The sequence below is a fragment of the Medicago sativa genome, chromosome 3 (assembly GCF_051527215.1).
Source record: "Medicago sativa cultivar Bolivia chromosome 3, Bolivia_mono, whole genome shotgun sequence".
NCBI lineage: Eukaryota > Viridiplantae > Streptophyta > Magnoliopsida > Fabales > Fabaceae > Medicago > Medicago sativa.
In genome coordinates, this window is record NC_140751.1 from 74,964,661 (window position 1) to 74,978,709 (window position 14,049).

The 14,049-nt window shown below is 30.4% G+C and overlaps 1 protein-coding gene across 1 annotated transcript; it reads left to right on the forward strand.

Moving 5' to 3' along the window:
• Positions 1-7,219: 7,219 nt before the first annotated feature.
• Positions 7,220-13,489, forward strand: LOC146940160 (sugar transport protein 5-like). The gene is made up of 5 exons (XM_085753797.1): positions 7,220-7,331; positions 10,699-10,907; positions 11,410-11,729; positions 12,073-12,702; positions 12,929-13,489. The coding sequence occupies exons 2-5, from the start codon at positions 10,775-10,777 to the stop codon at positions 13,367-13,369; spliced, it is 1,524 nt and encodes a 507-aa protein (XP_085609923.1). The 5' UTR covers positions 7,220-7,331; positions 10,699-10,774; the 3' UTR covers positions 13,370-13,489.
• Positions 13,490-14,049: the final 560 nt, after the last annotated feature.

The following is a 14,049-nucleotide window of genomic DNA, read 5'->3' on the forward strand; positions in this document are numbered from 1 at the left end:
CGAGTTACTTCTAGAAAAGGTTTGAAGCTGCTCATCCTAGATGAAGATAATAATGTTTGCAAGGAGACCACAAATGTTGTGTATCGTGAAGTTTTTCATAAAGTATGATCATTGGTTATGGTTTGGAATTGTTGTTGCTATAATTTAGAAAACTAAAGTTGCGTGTTGTTTGGAAGTCGTTTTTTTAATTTCTTTGTAATGCGTACTGGTCATTACAGGACATGCAATTTCTATATAAGCAGATCCTCCTCCATTGACTTTTAATTGATGCACTTTTCAGGTTTAACAATCCGAGGAACCTTTTTTTACATCGTTGTTACCCTAAAATACAATATTTACATTAGACGATTGGTTTTGTAAAAATTAAAAACAAATAACAATCGGCGTTTCTGTAGCCCAAACTATGTCTATACACACCCGTAAAAAATTTAACGTTTGCATTTACCGACTACGTGTATGCATGTGACACTGACTGTTATATAAAAAAAATCTAACGTTTGCTAAGATTAAGAATGATCAACATCTTAAACTACAAATAATTAGTATAAGTATAACTCCAAATATACTTTAATCGTTATGTGTGCAGTGTTTAGATATTTCAAAATGTATACAAAATAAACAAAATTAAGATGATATTTTTTTCCATATCAAATTTAAATTGTAACCACTTATAACTTTAAGATAAAATAATATAAAATCTATACATTTGATAAAAAAAAAGTTTTTTATTTCCCCGTGCTTGGCACGGGTTATTACACTAGTTAGCCAAATGTCAACGATATGAATGCCTTTCTATGATAATTTTTTTTTGGTTTGATTTGTTTTCCAATAACAGGACACGTGGCATTGGCATTGTTAGGGCATTTTAGGTTGCCATGTGGATTAGCCATTGGTTAGGTTCAAATGTATGTATAGTGGATAGTGGATTTCCCTAAAATCAATTTCATATCCTGCTATCCCAAAACCGTGTCTTGCTCTCATAACCAGTCTCACTCTTTCATCTTTATATAATACAAAAGGATACTTCTATGAGCATAAGTACACGTGGCGCCTCATTTTACTTATAGCATTTAATGTTCCTCAAACAAATTTTTTGCAATGCATAAGACCTTTGATCAAGATAGTTGCGTTAATTATGTATTATGTAAATATTTGATTAAAAAATGGTATCAAATATACAGTGTTGTTTTATGTACATGTGCATTTTGCCTTAACAATATGTATTATATACATTTTAATCCAACCGTATTTTATGTTTATGGAGGAATCCAACCGTATTGTATACGTACGATATTATTATATACGTTCATTCCAGACTAAAGTTTTTTTTTTCTTTTCCACTCTAATTTCGACTCTAATTGACCGATCAATTTTACATATTAGTTACCGATATTTGTTGTGATTACTCGGAGATAACTTAATTATTGTGTACTTTTTTTTGAAGGAATTAATTATTGTATACTCTTTCTGAAATTTTTTTAATCTTCGGAAATAAGATTTATCTTAAATAGGATCAACGTTATGTACATCGTATCAAAACAGAGTACCACTTTTATATATCATCGTATCAATCTAATTTTTTAAGTCTCCGAAAAAAATGTCGTCCGTATACACTGTTTTTTATCAGAAAAAAATAGCAATTGGCAATACCATTTTTTTTGGCAATTACTCTGTTTGGACTCCAATGTTTTTTATTTTTGCCATATTGGTTTTTTTGTTTCCGTTTTTTTTATGATATCATGCTATTGCCGTAATCAATACATAATTAATTTGCTTTACAAATATGGTAACTTCTTTCTTAAAATATATATATATATATATATATATATATATATATATATATATATATATATGGTAACTTCTTTACCATTTCATCACCGATTTTTCTACACCATATGGTGTTGCCCACTCAAAGCAATAATGATTTGGTCAAATGATCAGTGTTGCCGCACTCAAGGAGTTTTTTTTCTTATTTAGAAATAGTTGATTGATATCATGTAGTAGTAGAGTGTATAGAAGGAAATAGTTGATTAATGGTTAATTTGCAATCAAGTGCTACAATAATCTCTATTATAAACATTTCCCCTATTTTATTTTGATAGTACACATGGCAACTTTATAATGATATGTGCATTTAATGTTTTCTTTCATCTACACGCCAACATGTTTTTTTTTTAGGGAATATACACACCAAAATGTCAAGTGCTAAAATTCGGATGAATATTTATTGTACCAGGATTGCAACCGAAAATTTTGGAAAACAAAGGGTAATGAGTTTCTTGATTTTTTTTTTTTAATAAACGTAACATTACATATAAAATAACTCTGATGTGCTAAAATTTGGAGGAGTATTTAATGTACCAGGATTGCAACTGAAAATTTTGGAAAACAAAGGGTAATGATTTTCTTGATTTTTTTTTTATAACAATTGTGACCTTATTGTGACTAATCAATTAAAAATTCTATTGACAATTATAATCAACTTAAAAAATTACTGTTTTGTTTTTTGAAAATTTTAGTATTTATAAAATTGTTGCTACATTGTTTAAAATTTTAGTGTTTGAGTTTATAATTTTACGCCACGATATTTGATAGTGACAATAATTTTTTTTAAGGAATGTTTATTTGCCTTAACTACTAAGGATGCATTGAAAAAAAACAATAACTTATTTAAAAATCATTGATATGTCTTATTTGCCTTGACTTCAGTGGAAATGATATGCCTCAATTCGTACAATTCTATGCCTCAATTCGTGAAAAATAAATTAGCACAATTGTACGGATTCATAAACAGAAAAAACAAAAAGATTAGCACAGTTCATTGTTCTTTTTAAGAAAGAAAGTTAGAATTCAATGTTATGCTTGATCATGCAAGTTGACTAAAGAGCTTATAATGAAAATAGAATAAATGGAATGTTTTATTCAAATTGTTACCTATTTTGAAAACATGTTAATAATGACAATAAATAAAAATTAATTGTATTAACTTTGTAGGGATGTAATTCATCTATAAAATAAAAGATCTAATTCCTTTTCACTTCATTCTGAAATTCATTCTCAAATTTCAATATTTTTCCCAAAACCTTTCTTTAGGTTTATTGAAACGTTTTCTTTATTTTAAATTTTAAATTCTTTTTCATGGAATCAATTTCTCAATATCCCTCTTTTTGTTGTTCAACTTTGGTTTGTTCATATATTTATTAATTCATTTTCACTTCATTCAGAAATTCATTCTCAAATTTCAATATTTTTCCCAAAACATTTCTTTAGGTTTATTGAAACGTTTTCTTTATTTTAAATTTTAAATTCTTTTTCATGGAATCAATTTCTCAATATCCCTCTTTTTGTTGTTCAACTTTGGTTTGTTCATATATTTACACAATTTTCTATTTTCAAATTTAATTATAACACATCAGTTGCTTTTTTTATGGAAAAAAAAGATGTTCATCTATTTTGGTGGTGAAGCTTATCATATTTACTATTTGTCAATTCATTCATTTGTGTTGTACTCTTTTTTTAGTCTATTTATGTTGTACATTTTTTAAACAAATTTGACCATGGACATGAATTGACCTCCTTTTGCCAATTCGTGTCCAAAAAAATTCTCAATAAAAAAATACCGGAACATATTTGAAAAACAAAATTTCAATTTAAAATTAAATGTCCGGACATATAGACTTGCCACTAAAAGATTGTGATGAAAATATAATTGCTACTTTTTTTTATTTATTTTTGTAAAAATTATTAGGTACCTTGAAGTTTTGTTTGATATTGTGTTTTTTATATAAAATGGATATTGTGTTTTTGTATATAAAATGGATATTGTGTACAAAGTTACTTTCCAAAGATTAAAGTTGAATTATATCACTAAATTTTTGGAATTTAATGGTATTTTTCAATATAATTTAAGAAAACAAAATTAATAGAATATAGCATTTGGCTTGCTTAAAAAATATAGCATCAAACGAGTAAATTCCTTTTTCTTAAATTTTAGTTTTTTGGATGTCATTGGTTTTTTTTTTTATTGTTTTACGGTTTATTAAAGTACACGTGACATCTTCACATTCTCCATCTCATTTAATGCTTATTTATCATCCAATTAAATTGAATCATGACTCATTTATTTTTTATTAGTCAATCACTTTTCAACCGTGATAATGAATAAAATCTTATGTCTTTCATTTGTAAATAGTATTTAGGACAGTTTTCAAATTAAAAATAGCAAATTATAGATATTTTAAACATCTTTTCTAACAAGTTTTTTTAAGCTAAAAATTTAATAAGAAAAAATGAAAAATAAAAAAACTAAAGGACATTAACTTAACCCAATATTCTGTCCAAAAAAGAAAAAAAAACTTAACCTAATAAACAATTATGAACATAAACCGGATTAAAAAAAATTGGCAACACAATATTTTCCATTAATTTCTATGATTTTCTTTGTCCCAATTATCTTTACTGTCATCTTAAATTTCATTTGAAAATATTCTAAGTATTCATTGCTTTCTAATTTTTTTTCCAGAAATATTCAAATATAGAAAGAATCTTATTTTAAAAAGATTGACATTTTTTTTCGACATGGTCATGTTGATGAAGTTTGGTAAAACTTTGGTTTTAGAAAATGGGCATCCAAACTTCATTGTTATAATCTTCAGTTAGTAGGTGAATTGACTGACTCAACCCATACCTAATAATGAATAGTCGATTGTATTTGGTTTTTTAGACATTGCTAGGATAATGATCTTAATTGATTTGATCTTTATATATGTTCTTTTTTTCTTAAATTTGTCATATTCTACATTTTTTTTATACAAGAATGTTATGTTCGACATAATATTGATCCTTATATAACAATATATTATTCTTGGAGTTATTTTGGAATAAAGATATAAATCAATGATTCGGATTCCATTTTCATAAAACACTATCGTTAATTATTGTCAAAGAAATCAATATATCATGTTCCATTTCCGTCGTTTTTGAATATGAATCAACCATTAATGTAAAAAAATTAATCAATCAATGTATTTGACTTCTCTTGCTTGGAGTGGAAATTTTATATCATCAAATTATAAAATGTATAATTAAATTAAAGGAAGGATTAAATGACAATAAAAATTCATGAATGAATTTATATGAAAAATAACCGTTCAAATAAGGCTTAACAAAAAGATTCAAGTAAGAATATGTAGATTTTACAATGATTAAAGAGACAAATATGTCTTGATAATAATAAAAAATGTATAATTACTTCAATGAAAATAATAAGTAAAAAAAGGACAATTATATGAAAATATAAAAGGTTTTTTTTTCCTTAACAACTAATTGGGTCTCAGCTTTTACATTAACCCATAAATGTAAATTTTACAATATCATATTTCTAATCAATTATCATTATCAATTATTTTTATCAATTATTTAATAGAAACGTAGAAGTCACAATTGACACATTAACATATATCCTTTAAGTGTGAGACTTTATACATCTGTGATCTGTTGACAGTCAAATAAGTTTAAAAGGAGGCACAACATGATTAAAAAGATGGATTGATGGTGTTTTCACGGAGGGAAGTTTATGTTCCTATCTTTTAAGAAATGAGAAAAAAAATTAAGAAAGAAAAAGAATAAGAATACGAGAAAGAAATTTGAACAATAAAGAAAATGGTAGAAGAAAAAAAAGTAGCGTGTTTTGTCCATAAAAGTATTGGAAATAGAGTAAGTTACTGATAATTTTATGGGTTAGTTAAAAGAGTTGGAGATTTAAGAGTAAATAAACTCTGTTAAAAAATAGACTCGGTTAAAAAAGGGCACATCATTTTAAAATGTCTTATAATCACGTACTTTTTTTAAGGGAATAATCACGTACTTTTTCTACTCATCATAACACATATGTATTTTTCCATTAAGTGATTCAACCAAAGACCAAAATGTGAAGGTAATTTATATGCTATTGGTTGGATAAAAAAAACGTGCAAGCAAACGACATCCAATAACTTATATTTGATATAAAAAATTGAGCAAATTAAAATTCAAAAACTAAAAGAACATTTCATCATAATGTTCGGAGTTTTGAGGGAGCCTACAATGGATTGGACCATCACATTGGACTAAGAGAAACCCTACAAGTGAGATTGAGATCACATCTTTGCCTAAAATCTTAAGACATTATGTATATTTTTCATCTCGCTTATATGTTACTCAGTATATACTATTGCAGCTGATGTAGAAGTTTAACCCACACATGACACATAAACATCCCTCCCTTAAATGCGAGACTTCATATGTTTGTGTTATGGTGAGATAGCCACATAAGTTCAGAGGCACAACATGGTAAAAAAACATCGGTTGGCGGCGATTTCAAAGAGGGTTGTTTGTTTCATTCTTTCACAATAAGAGATAAAGTAAAGTAGCAAAGGAAAGAAGATGACAAATGAATTTAAACTTGAGAGAAATTATAAGAGAAAAAAATAAGGAGTGTTTTTATCCGTAAGAGTCATTAAAAAAATGCCACTTAATTTAAAATAGGTAATTACGCTACTAAAAAATTAGACTCATAAAAAAATGTCACTTAATTTAAAATATCTAATAAACATGTATTTTGTCAACACATCATAACACATCTACATTTTTCCATTGTAAGATCCCACAAAATATCAAAAATGAAGGAATTTGAAATAATAGAGAGGTTGAATAAAGTTTTTTGCATGGAAGCGAACGACATTCAAAACAAATTTTTTAGATAAAGAAATCAAACAGATAAACCCAAAAACTAACAAAACAAATCATTATTATGTTCAAACTTCCATGGGAGCCTACATCGCTTTGTATTATCACATTAGACTAAGAGAAGTCACACAAGTGAGATTCACATCACATCTTCTTTCAAAGTCTTAAGGCTTTATGTATATGAGTAATCTCACTTATATGTTGCTCGCATTTACAATGTGATCCACTACCAAGAATCACTCCCGCTACTCCACAATATTGAACCGGGATGTGATACCACCATTGGAATTTCTAGAGGAGCCTACACTGGTGTAGATCAACAATTTGGAGAAAGAACAACCACGCAAGTGAAAATGATACCACCATATCTTCATCCAAAACTTCAAGGCTTACAAATAAGATTTTTGTTAATTGACACTTGATACATCGCAACATTCTCTCCCTCAAATATGACGAAAATCTAGCCCGTGCTTGGCACGGGTGTCCATACTAGTAACCTTAAATTCAATTTCTCAATTAATTTCTCAAGCACTTCAATCAATTTATTCCAAAAACTAGATTTACGATTTCTCAAGCTCTTCAATCAATTTCTCAAGCTCTTCAAGGTATGCTTATCTTCCCTTCAGATTCGAGGATACTCAGTTTTTTTTATAAAATTTCTCAAGCTTTTTAAGGTATCACCATTCACTCTCTCTATTACAATATGTGTTCTCTTCAACAAATCAACCATGTTCCCATAAACTTGTACCTGATTCTTGGTTCAATTTTATTTTGTTTTTCTTATTAGGGTTTTTAGTGTGCTTAATTGCCTAGACCTGGATTCACGTTTGCAGTTGAAATTTATGGCGGGTTTTTACTGTTTCAATTGGGTGTACGTTGTGGTTTATGTTATATTAGGGTTTTTATTGATCTGTCATGTATTTGGGTGTGAATTATTTGGACGAGAACTATTTGTATTCGGTTTTTATCGCTTTCATCATAACTTGTGCGGAGGCTGGTTAATAAAATTTGTTGTTTAAAAAAAGGATTTGTGATTTGGGGGAATCTTGATATATATTGTTAAATTTTGATCTTTCATTTAATTGAGTTATGAGTTTTTTTATATGATGTTGAACTATTGTAGTATTGTAGTTTATTTTTTTATATGATGTTGAACTATTGTAGTATTGTAGTTTATGTTTATCAGTCTATGTAACTTTGTTTGTAATGGGACAGAAGGGGGGCATAAGGCTTGGCTTGATGACAGTAGTTCCAGATTGAATTTATCATTTGGTGTTGTAAAATTTATGGATGAGGGGATTGGATTTTTGTTTGTAATGGGGCTATCAATGGGGCAGGAATTTTAGGCGTTGTGTTGCTTCGGTGAGGTGGATTGTTTCCTTTTTCCTTTGTACTGTTTGAAAAAAAAGTCTATGTAACTTTGTTGTGTTTTGTGCTGTTCATGTGTGATGATGGTCTTCTAATATTTGGTCTATTTTAGAGTTAAAAGATCTTTTAGAATGTTTAGTTGTTAATGTCACAAATTATAAATTGTCCAACTTCTTTCCAAAAATGATTGATTGTCAATTGGTCAGCACTAAGAAATGAGAAAAGAAAAGAGGAAAAATGATATGGCCATTGATCTGTTTACTCTTGAATTATTATTTATTTTTATTTGAATCTAATATGTATTATTGAATATAAATGTTAGGATTTGAATTTATCTCAAACTCGTTAAAAAAATTAATTTTGTGGCAATTCTGTAAAAAAAAAAGCTTATAATCTCGCCCGAAAAGCATGGTAAATATTTTAAAGCAAATTAAATTATTAATATTGTGCCAAATAAACCCATAATCTCGTTTGAAAATTGTTGAACATTGAAATTTAAAGTCATCATGGTTTTGCTTAATTTCGTTTGAAAATCGTTGAAAAATTTAACTTAAATATGTTACGTATCAGAATAACATAATATTATACACAACTAAAATGAAGATGAGAAAATTTAATCTCTCTCATAGTTTTTGTGACCTGTCATGCTTTGATTGGATGTGACCATATCCTATTTGATGGACCAACCAAGAATTCCTCAAATAGTTAACACCTCCAGATTTAGTAATCGATGATGACGGCGACCACGCTGACCTCGCCGGAAACAACATTAATGAAGACAGAGACAATGATGACGACGACGGTGACAACCATGGTCTCGCTGGAAACAACAAAATGACGACGAAGACAACATATACGATAATGACGACGACGTCATAGTTCCATTCTTTTTGGTGAAAAAAATCCATTATTTGCATCCGAAAAACATTACAACCATAAATCAAATACACAATGTTCAAAACTTTCAATTTTCCAAGATATAATCTGCTTCTCATATCTGATCATCGAAAAAATGATTATGAAAATAGGTTTGAGTTAGTTTATTTATGTGAATTTCGTACTCACTGTCGTAACTAAGATCACACCCTTTGTGCTTAGCCATTATGCTTGCCGTTGTTGTCGTTGTCATCTCTATTGTCTTTATGGTTGATGTTTCCGGAAAGGCCATCGTTGCTGGCGTTGTCCTCTCCACACTCGGTGGCATCACAACACAGTGACACACCTTCTCTCTCTTCTATTTTTTTCACAGATTTTCTCTTTTTCTTTTTTAATGACTAATTCTCTCTATTAATTGCTTGTGATGTGTCATGCTTTGGTTGGATATGACCAAATCCCATTTGTTGGTCATTTGACCAACTAAGAATTGCTCTAAGTTGTGTGCCTTCGTCGCCTGTCATAGCACACATTCTTGATGACTAAGTACATGTTTGCTTCCATGTTTTACAAACCACGTTTTCCATAAAACCACACAACTCACCATGTTAAAGCAAAAGCTTCAAACGCTAGCTTATAGAAATCATGGCAGTATTGCTTTGGAAATCCCGCAGACATACATTTGTGTTGCAAACTCCAAACTAAACAGGCACTAAAACAAACAAGAGGGAGCTTTCATTTCCCTTTCATGTTTTGCAAAACAACGAAAAATAATGTCACGTACACCTGGTTTTTCTCATAAAGTCACTAATTAATGCACACCAATTATGTGAATATGAGTGACAGAGTGAGCACACAAAAAGAAAAAAATTCCATCAATCTAAGCATGTACTAACAACTAGAGAGATAGTACATTAAAAAAAAAATCAATTTTCCATTTTAAAAATCTCCACTTTCTTTCAAAAATGTTTGATTTTATCTACCTAGGTACCTACCGCTGGATCAATATATATCAATGTATTGAACTCTTTTGACGTGTTCAGTATACTATTATCAACTTGAAGGGATATAGTCAACGCTTCAAAGTATATAGTTGTATTGACGACAAAGTGCTACGAGTTTTTCTTTTCTAACTACCAGTCTTTGATGTTTTTGTTGTAATAGTTAGCCTAACATTTTAACAATATCAATCTATTAGCTTAACGGAAACGTGTAAAGTTTACTAAATTTATTCCTAGAAATAACATTCCTTAAAATACAAGGATGAGAGTTTTATTCATAGGTATTTAGAAAAACGATCTTTGCTTAATATTAAAATATTGGAAATTGCTAAATGTTACGGGAGATTCTATGCAAGAAACGCAAGAATCATACGTTGGCACGGTGTAATTCTTTCAAATAATAACCACCCCTTATCCCATGTATGGTTAGCCAGAACCTAATTGGTCAAATCCCCTATTTTTGTGGATTCTTCTATTTCTTGCGAAAATAATTCTTACTAAATAGCATCGCTCTAACATATTTTAGAGAACCTTTATAATATGATGGTTAGTAAGTGTTTACATATTAATCTCATCCTCACGAGAACTTTATTCCCCATGTTAATATCAAGTGAGGACAATGGCATTTTGTTTTGTTTTCGAAAAATGTGTTTGCATTGTTAGTTAGAGTGTTGGAATTTGGATTATGTAGTTATTATTTTTCAGCATCACTAACTTTTTTTCCTCTTAGCTTTATCTATACTCCTAGGTAGTAAGAAGAACTACTAATTGGAAAGCAGATACACAGACATAGGACAAGGTTGAAAATGGCAGGTGGAGGGTTTGCCATTGATGCACCTTCCAATGGCTTTGATGGAAAGATAACACTCTCAGTTATCATTACTTGTATCGTTGCTGCATCTAGTGGACTCATTCTTGGATATGACATTGGGATTTCAGGTTTTCTTCCTTTTTGTTTTTTCATTATAAAGTATCCAATTAGAGCATGTTTTTTACTTTATAAAGTATCTTGTATTATTCTGCTACATCAATCTTTGCTCAAAAATGAAAGAAAATGTTTTAAACAATGTTTCAGAAACCGACTCGCCAAAGTCACTAACCAGTAGATCACTATTTGAATCACATGGTTAACTTGAATGATTTGATCATATAACTCGAGAATTAAACTGGACTCAGCACGGTGTTTGTTTATGTAGAAAATTCTAAAAAAAAAAATTTATATCTATAAAATGTCAAAATCATTAGAGAAATTAACATAATTGCACAAGCTCAATCTTCAAATTTAAAACTTTTAGTAGTACAAATCTAAATAGGTTTGGACAAAGTCTAATTGCATGATGCTATATATATTTTTTGCATTTTATCTTCAAAATGTACTTGGGGAAGAACCAAAGTCATAAAGCTCACCCTTTTTACTAATGAAAAATGTTATCAAATTCAGGAGGTGTTACAACAATGGTGCCATTTCTCAATAAATTCTTCCCAGATATTCTAAGAAAGGCAGCTGGTACTGAAGTAAATATGTACTGTGTGTATGACAGTCAAATGTTGACATTGTTTACGTCTTCTCTGTATCTAGCTGCGTTAGTGTCAACTCTTGTAGCTAGCAAAGTCACTGCAGCTATCGGTCGAAGAAATACCATCGTGCTGGGTGGTGCCATCTTTCTTGCTGGTGCTGCTATTAATGGCGGTTCTGAAAATATTGCTATGCTCATTCTTGGTCGTATTCTTCTTGGTTTTGGGATCGGTTTCTCTAGTCAAGTAAGTGAACATATACAATTATACACATTTGTTAATAGTAGTCCAACATCGTCAACAAAATAAAATTTTCTATTATACATAAGCATTGAGACCATTTCCCCCTTTTTTAGTTTAACTTTTAGCCGCAATTTTAAATAGCAATGTTGCAGCGATTCTTGTTCTTAAAGATAATTGTGATCAATCATTGTTGTATCGTGGTCGCTGGGACATAAATATCATAACCTTGTGGTCCAAATTTTGATAGCATCCTTTATTTAAAATCTTGCTACTAACTTTTAACTTAATAAACCTTGTTTAAAATAAATTTGCTTGCTAATTGTATTACATGATGCAATTGGAAAAGGCGGCTCCACTATACCTTTCTGAAATCGCTCCACCAAAATGGCGAGGTGCTTTCAGCACAGGCTTCCAATTCTTCATAGGAGTTGGCGTGGTTGCTGCATGTTGCATAAATTACGTGACCGCCAAGCACACATGGGGCTGGCGACTCTCTCTTGGACTAGCAGTGGTGCCTGCGGCCGTGATGACAATTGGTGCCTTCCTCATATCCGACACACCCAGCAGCTTGGTTGAACGTGGCAAGATAGACCAAGCCAGGAAAGCATTGCAGAAAATCAGAGGATCCTCCATCGATGTTGAGCCCGAGTTAGAAGAACTCATTAAGTGGACAGAAATTTCGAAAGCAGTGCAACAAGAGCCATTTATGACCATATTTAAGAGACAATATCGACCTCACTTGGTGATGGCATTTGCAATCCCGTTTTTTCAACAGTTTACAGGGATCAACATCGTCGCTTTCTATTCACCAAACCTCTTTCAATCTGTGGGTTTAGGAAACAATGGTGCTTTACTTTCTGCCGTTATTCTTGGACTCGTTAACCTTGCTTCTATCCTAGTCTCAACTGCTTTTGTCGATCGGTTTGGTCGAAGATTCTTGTTCATTACGGGTGGCATTCTATTGCTTGTCTGTCTGGTAAGCAAATTAAGCAACCATATGTGTATAATATTATTTATATTTATTTATTGTTCTAGGTTTTTCATACTCTCAACTACTAAATAAATGAATTAACTACAGAAAGATCGTGGTACTAATGCTTTTTCCGTATCTAAATTTTCGTCCTTATTTTAATTTCTCCATCTAGTCATTATACCTGTGGTATTGGTACTAATAATTATAATTTGTGTTGACGCTTTGAAAGATTGCGGTGTCTGCTTTGCTAGCTTTGGCGACTGGTGTTGATGGTACAAAGGACATGTCAAAGGGCAATGCAACATTAGTATTGGTTTTACTATGTTTCTATGCCGCAGGTTTTGGTTGGTCTTGGGGCCCACTCACCTGGCTAATTCCAAGTGAAATTTTCCCCTTAAAAATCAGAACAACTGGACAAAGTATAGCAGTTGGTGTACAATTCATAATCTTGTTTGTGTTATCACAAACATTCTTGACAATGCTATGCCACTTCAAGTTTGGTGCTTTCTTGTTCTATGCATTTTGGGTTGCAGTGATGACACTATTTATTATTTTCTTTTTACCTGAGACCAAAGGAATTGCTTTGGAGTCAATGTACATTATATGGGGCAAACATTGGTATTGGCGGCGGTTTGTTAAAGGAGAAGTTGATAAAAACAATCTTCCATGAAGTAAATATTCCGCATAAGACTAGCTGTGTATCCAAACTCCATAAGACTATAGTCTCTTGTATTAATCAATACAATTATTTTGTTAAAGACATTAGACTTAAATGTACTTTTAGTCTTTCTATTTTGTCTAAATTAAAGTTTTTTTTTATCAAGTCGCCTAGTGGCTGAAACTCGCACATTTTAAATGTGGAGAAGTGGGGTGTATTTCTAAATCGAGTTTATGGTTGCATGTTGCACAATTTTTAGGATTTCCCACCCAATACCAAATTTTGAGGGTTTTATTTGCTGATTTGGAGGAGTTATGACATTTTTGTTGACCAATTAATAAAACGAAAAACTAAGAGTAATGTAATTTCAATTTCGATGTCTTTTTTTGTTTTTGAATAGCATCAACTCACCTATATGAGAGTTGCATTGATTAATGTTTTTTTCTTCTTCTTCTTTTAACGTCGATATATGAGAGTGGCATTGATAAATAATATGTAAATCTTAAGAATATTTCTAACTTTAATAAAGCTATGATGATGATTCAACTCGCCTAAAGTCCTAAACTTTTACTTTAAATAAAAGAATTATAAGAAAAAACAGGATTTAATCATGGTTATGGTATGGATGCAAATGGAACAATGCTGAAATAATGACAATGACTTGAAGGAAATAAATCAAAACTAAAAGTTTA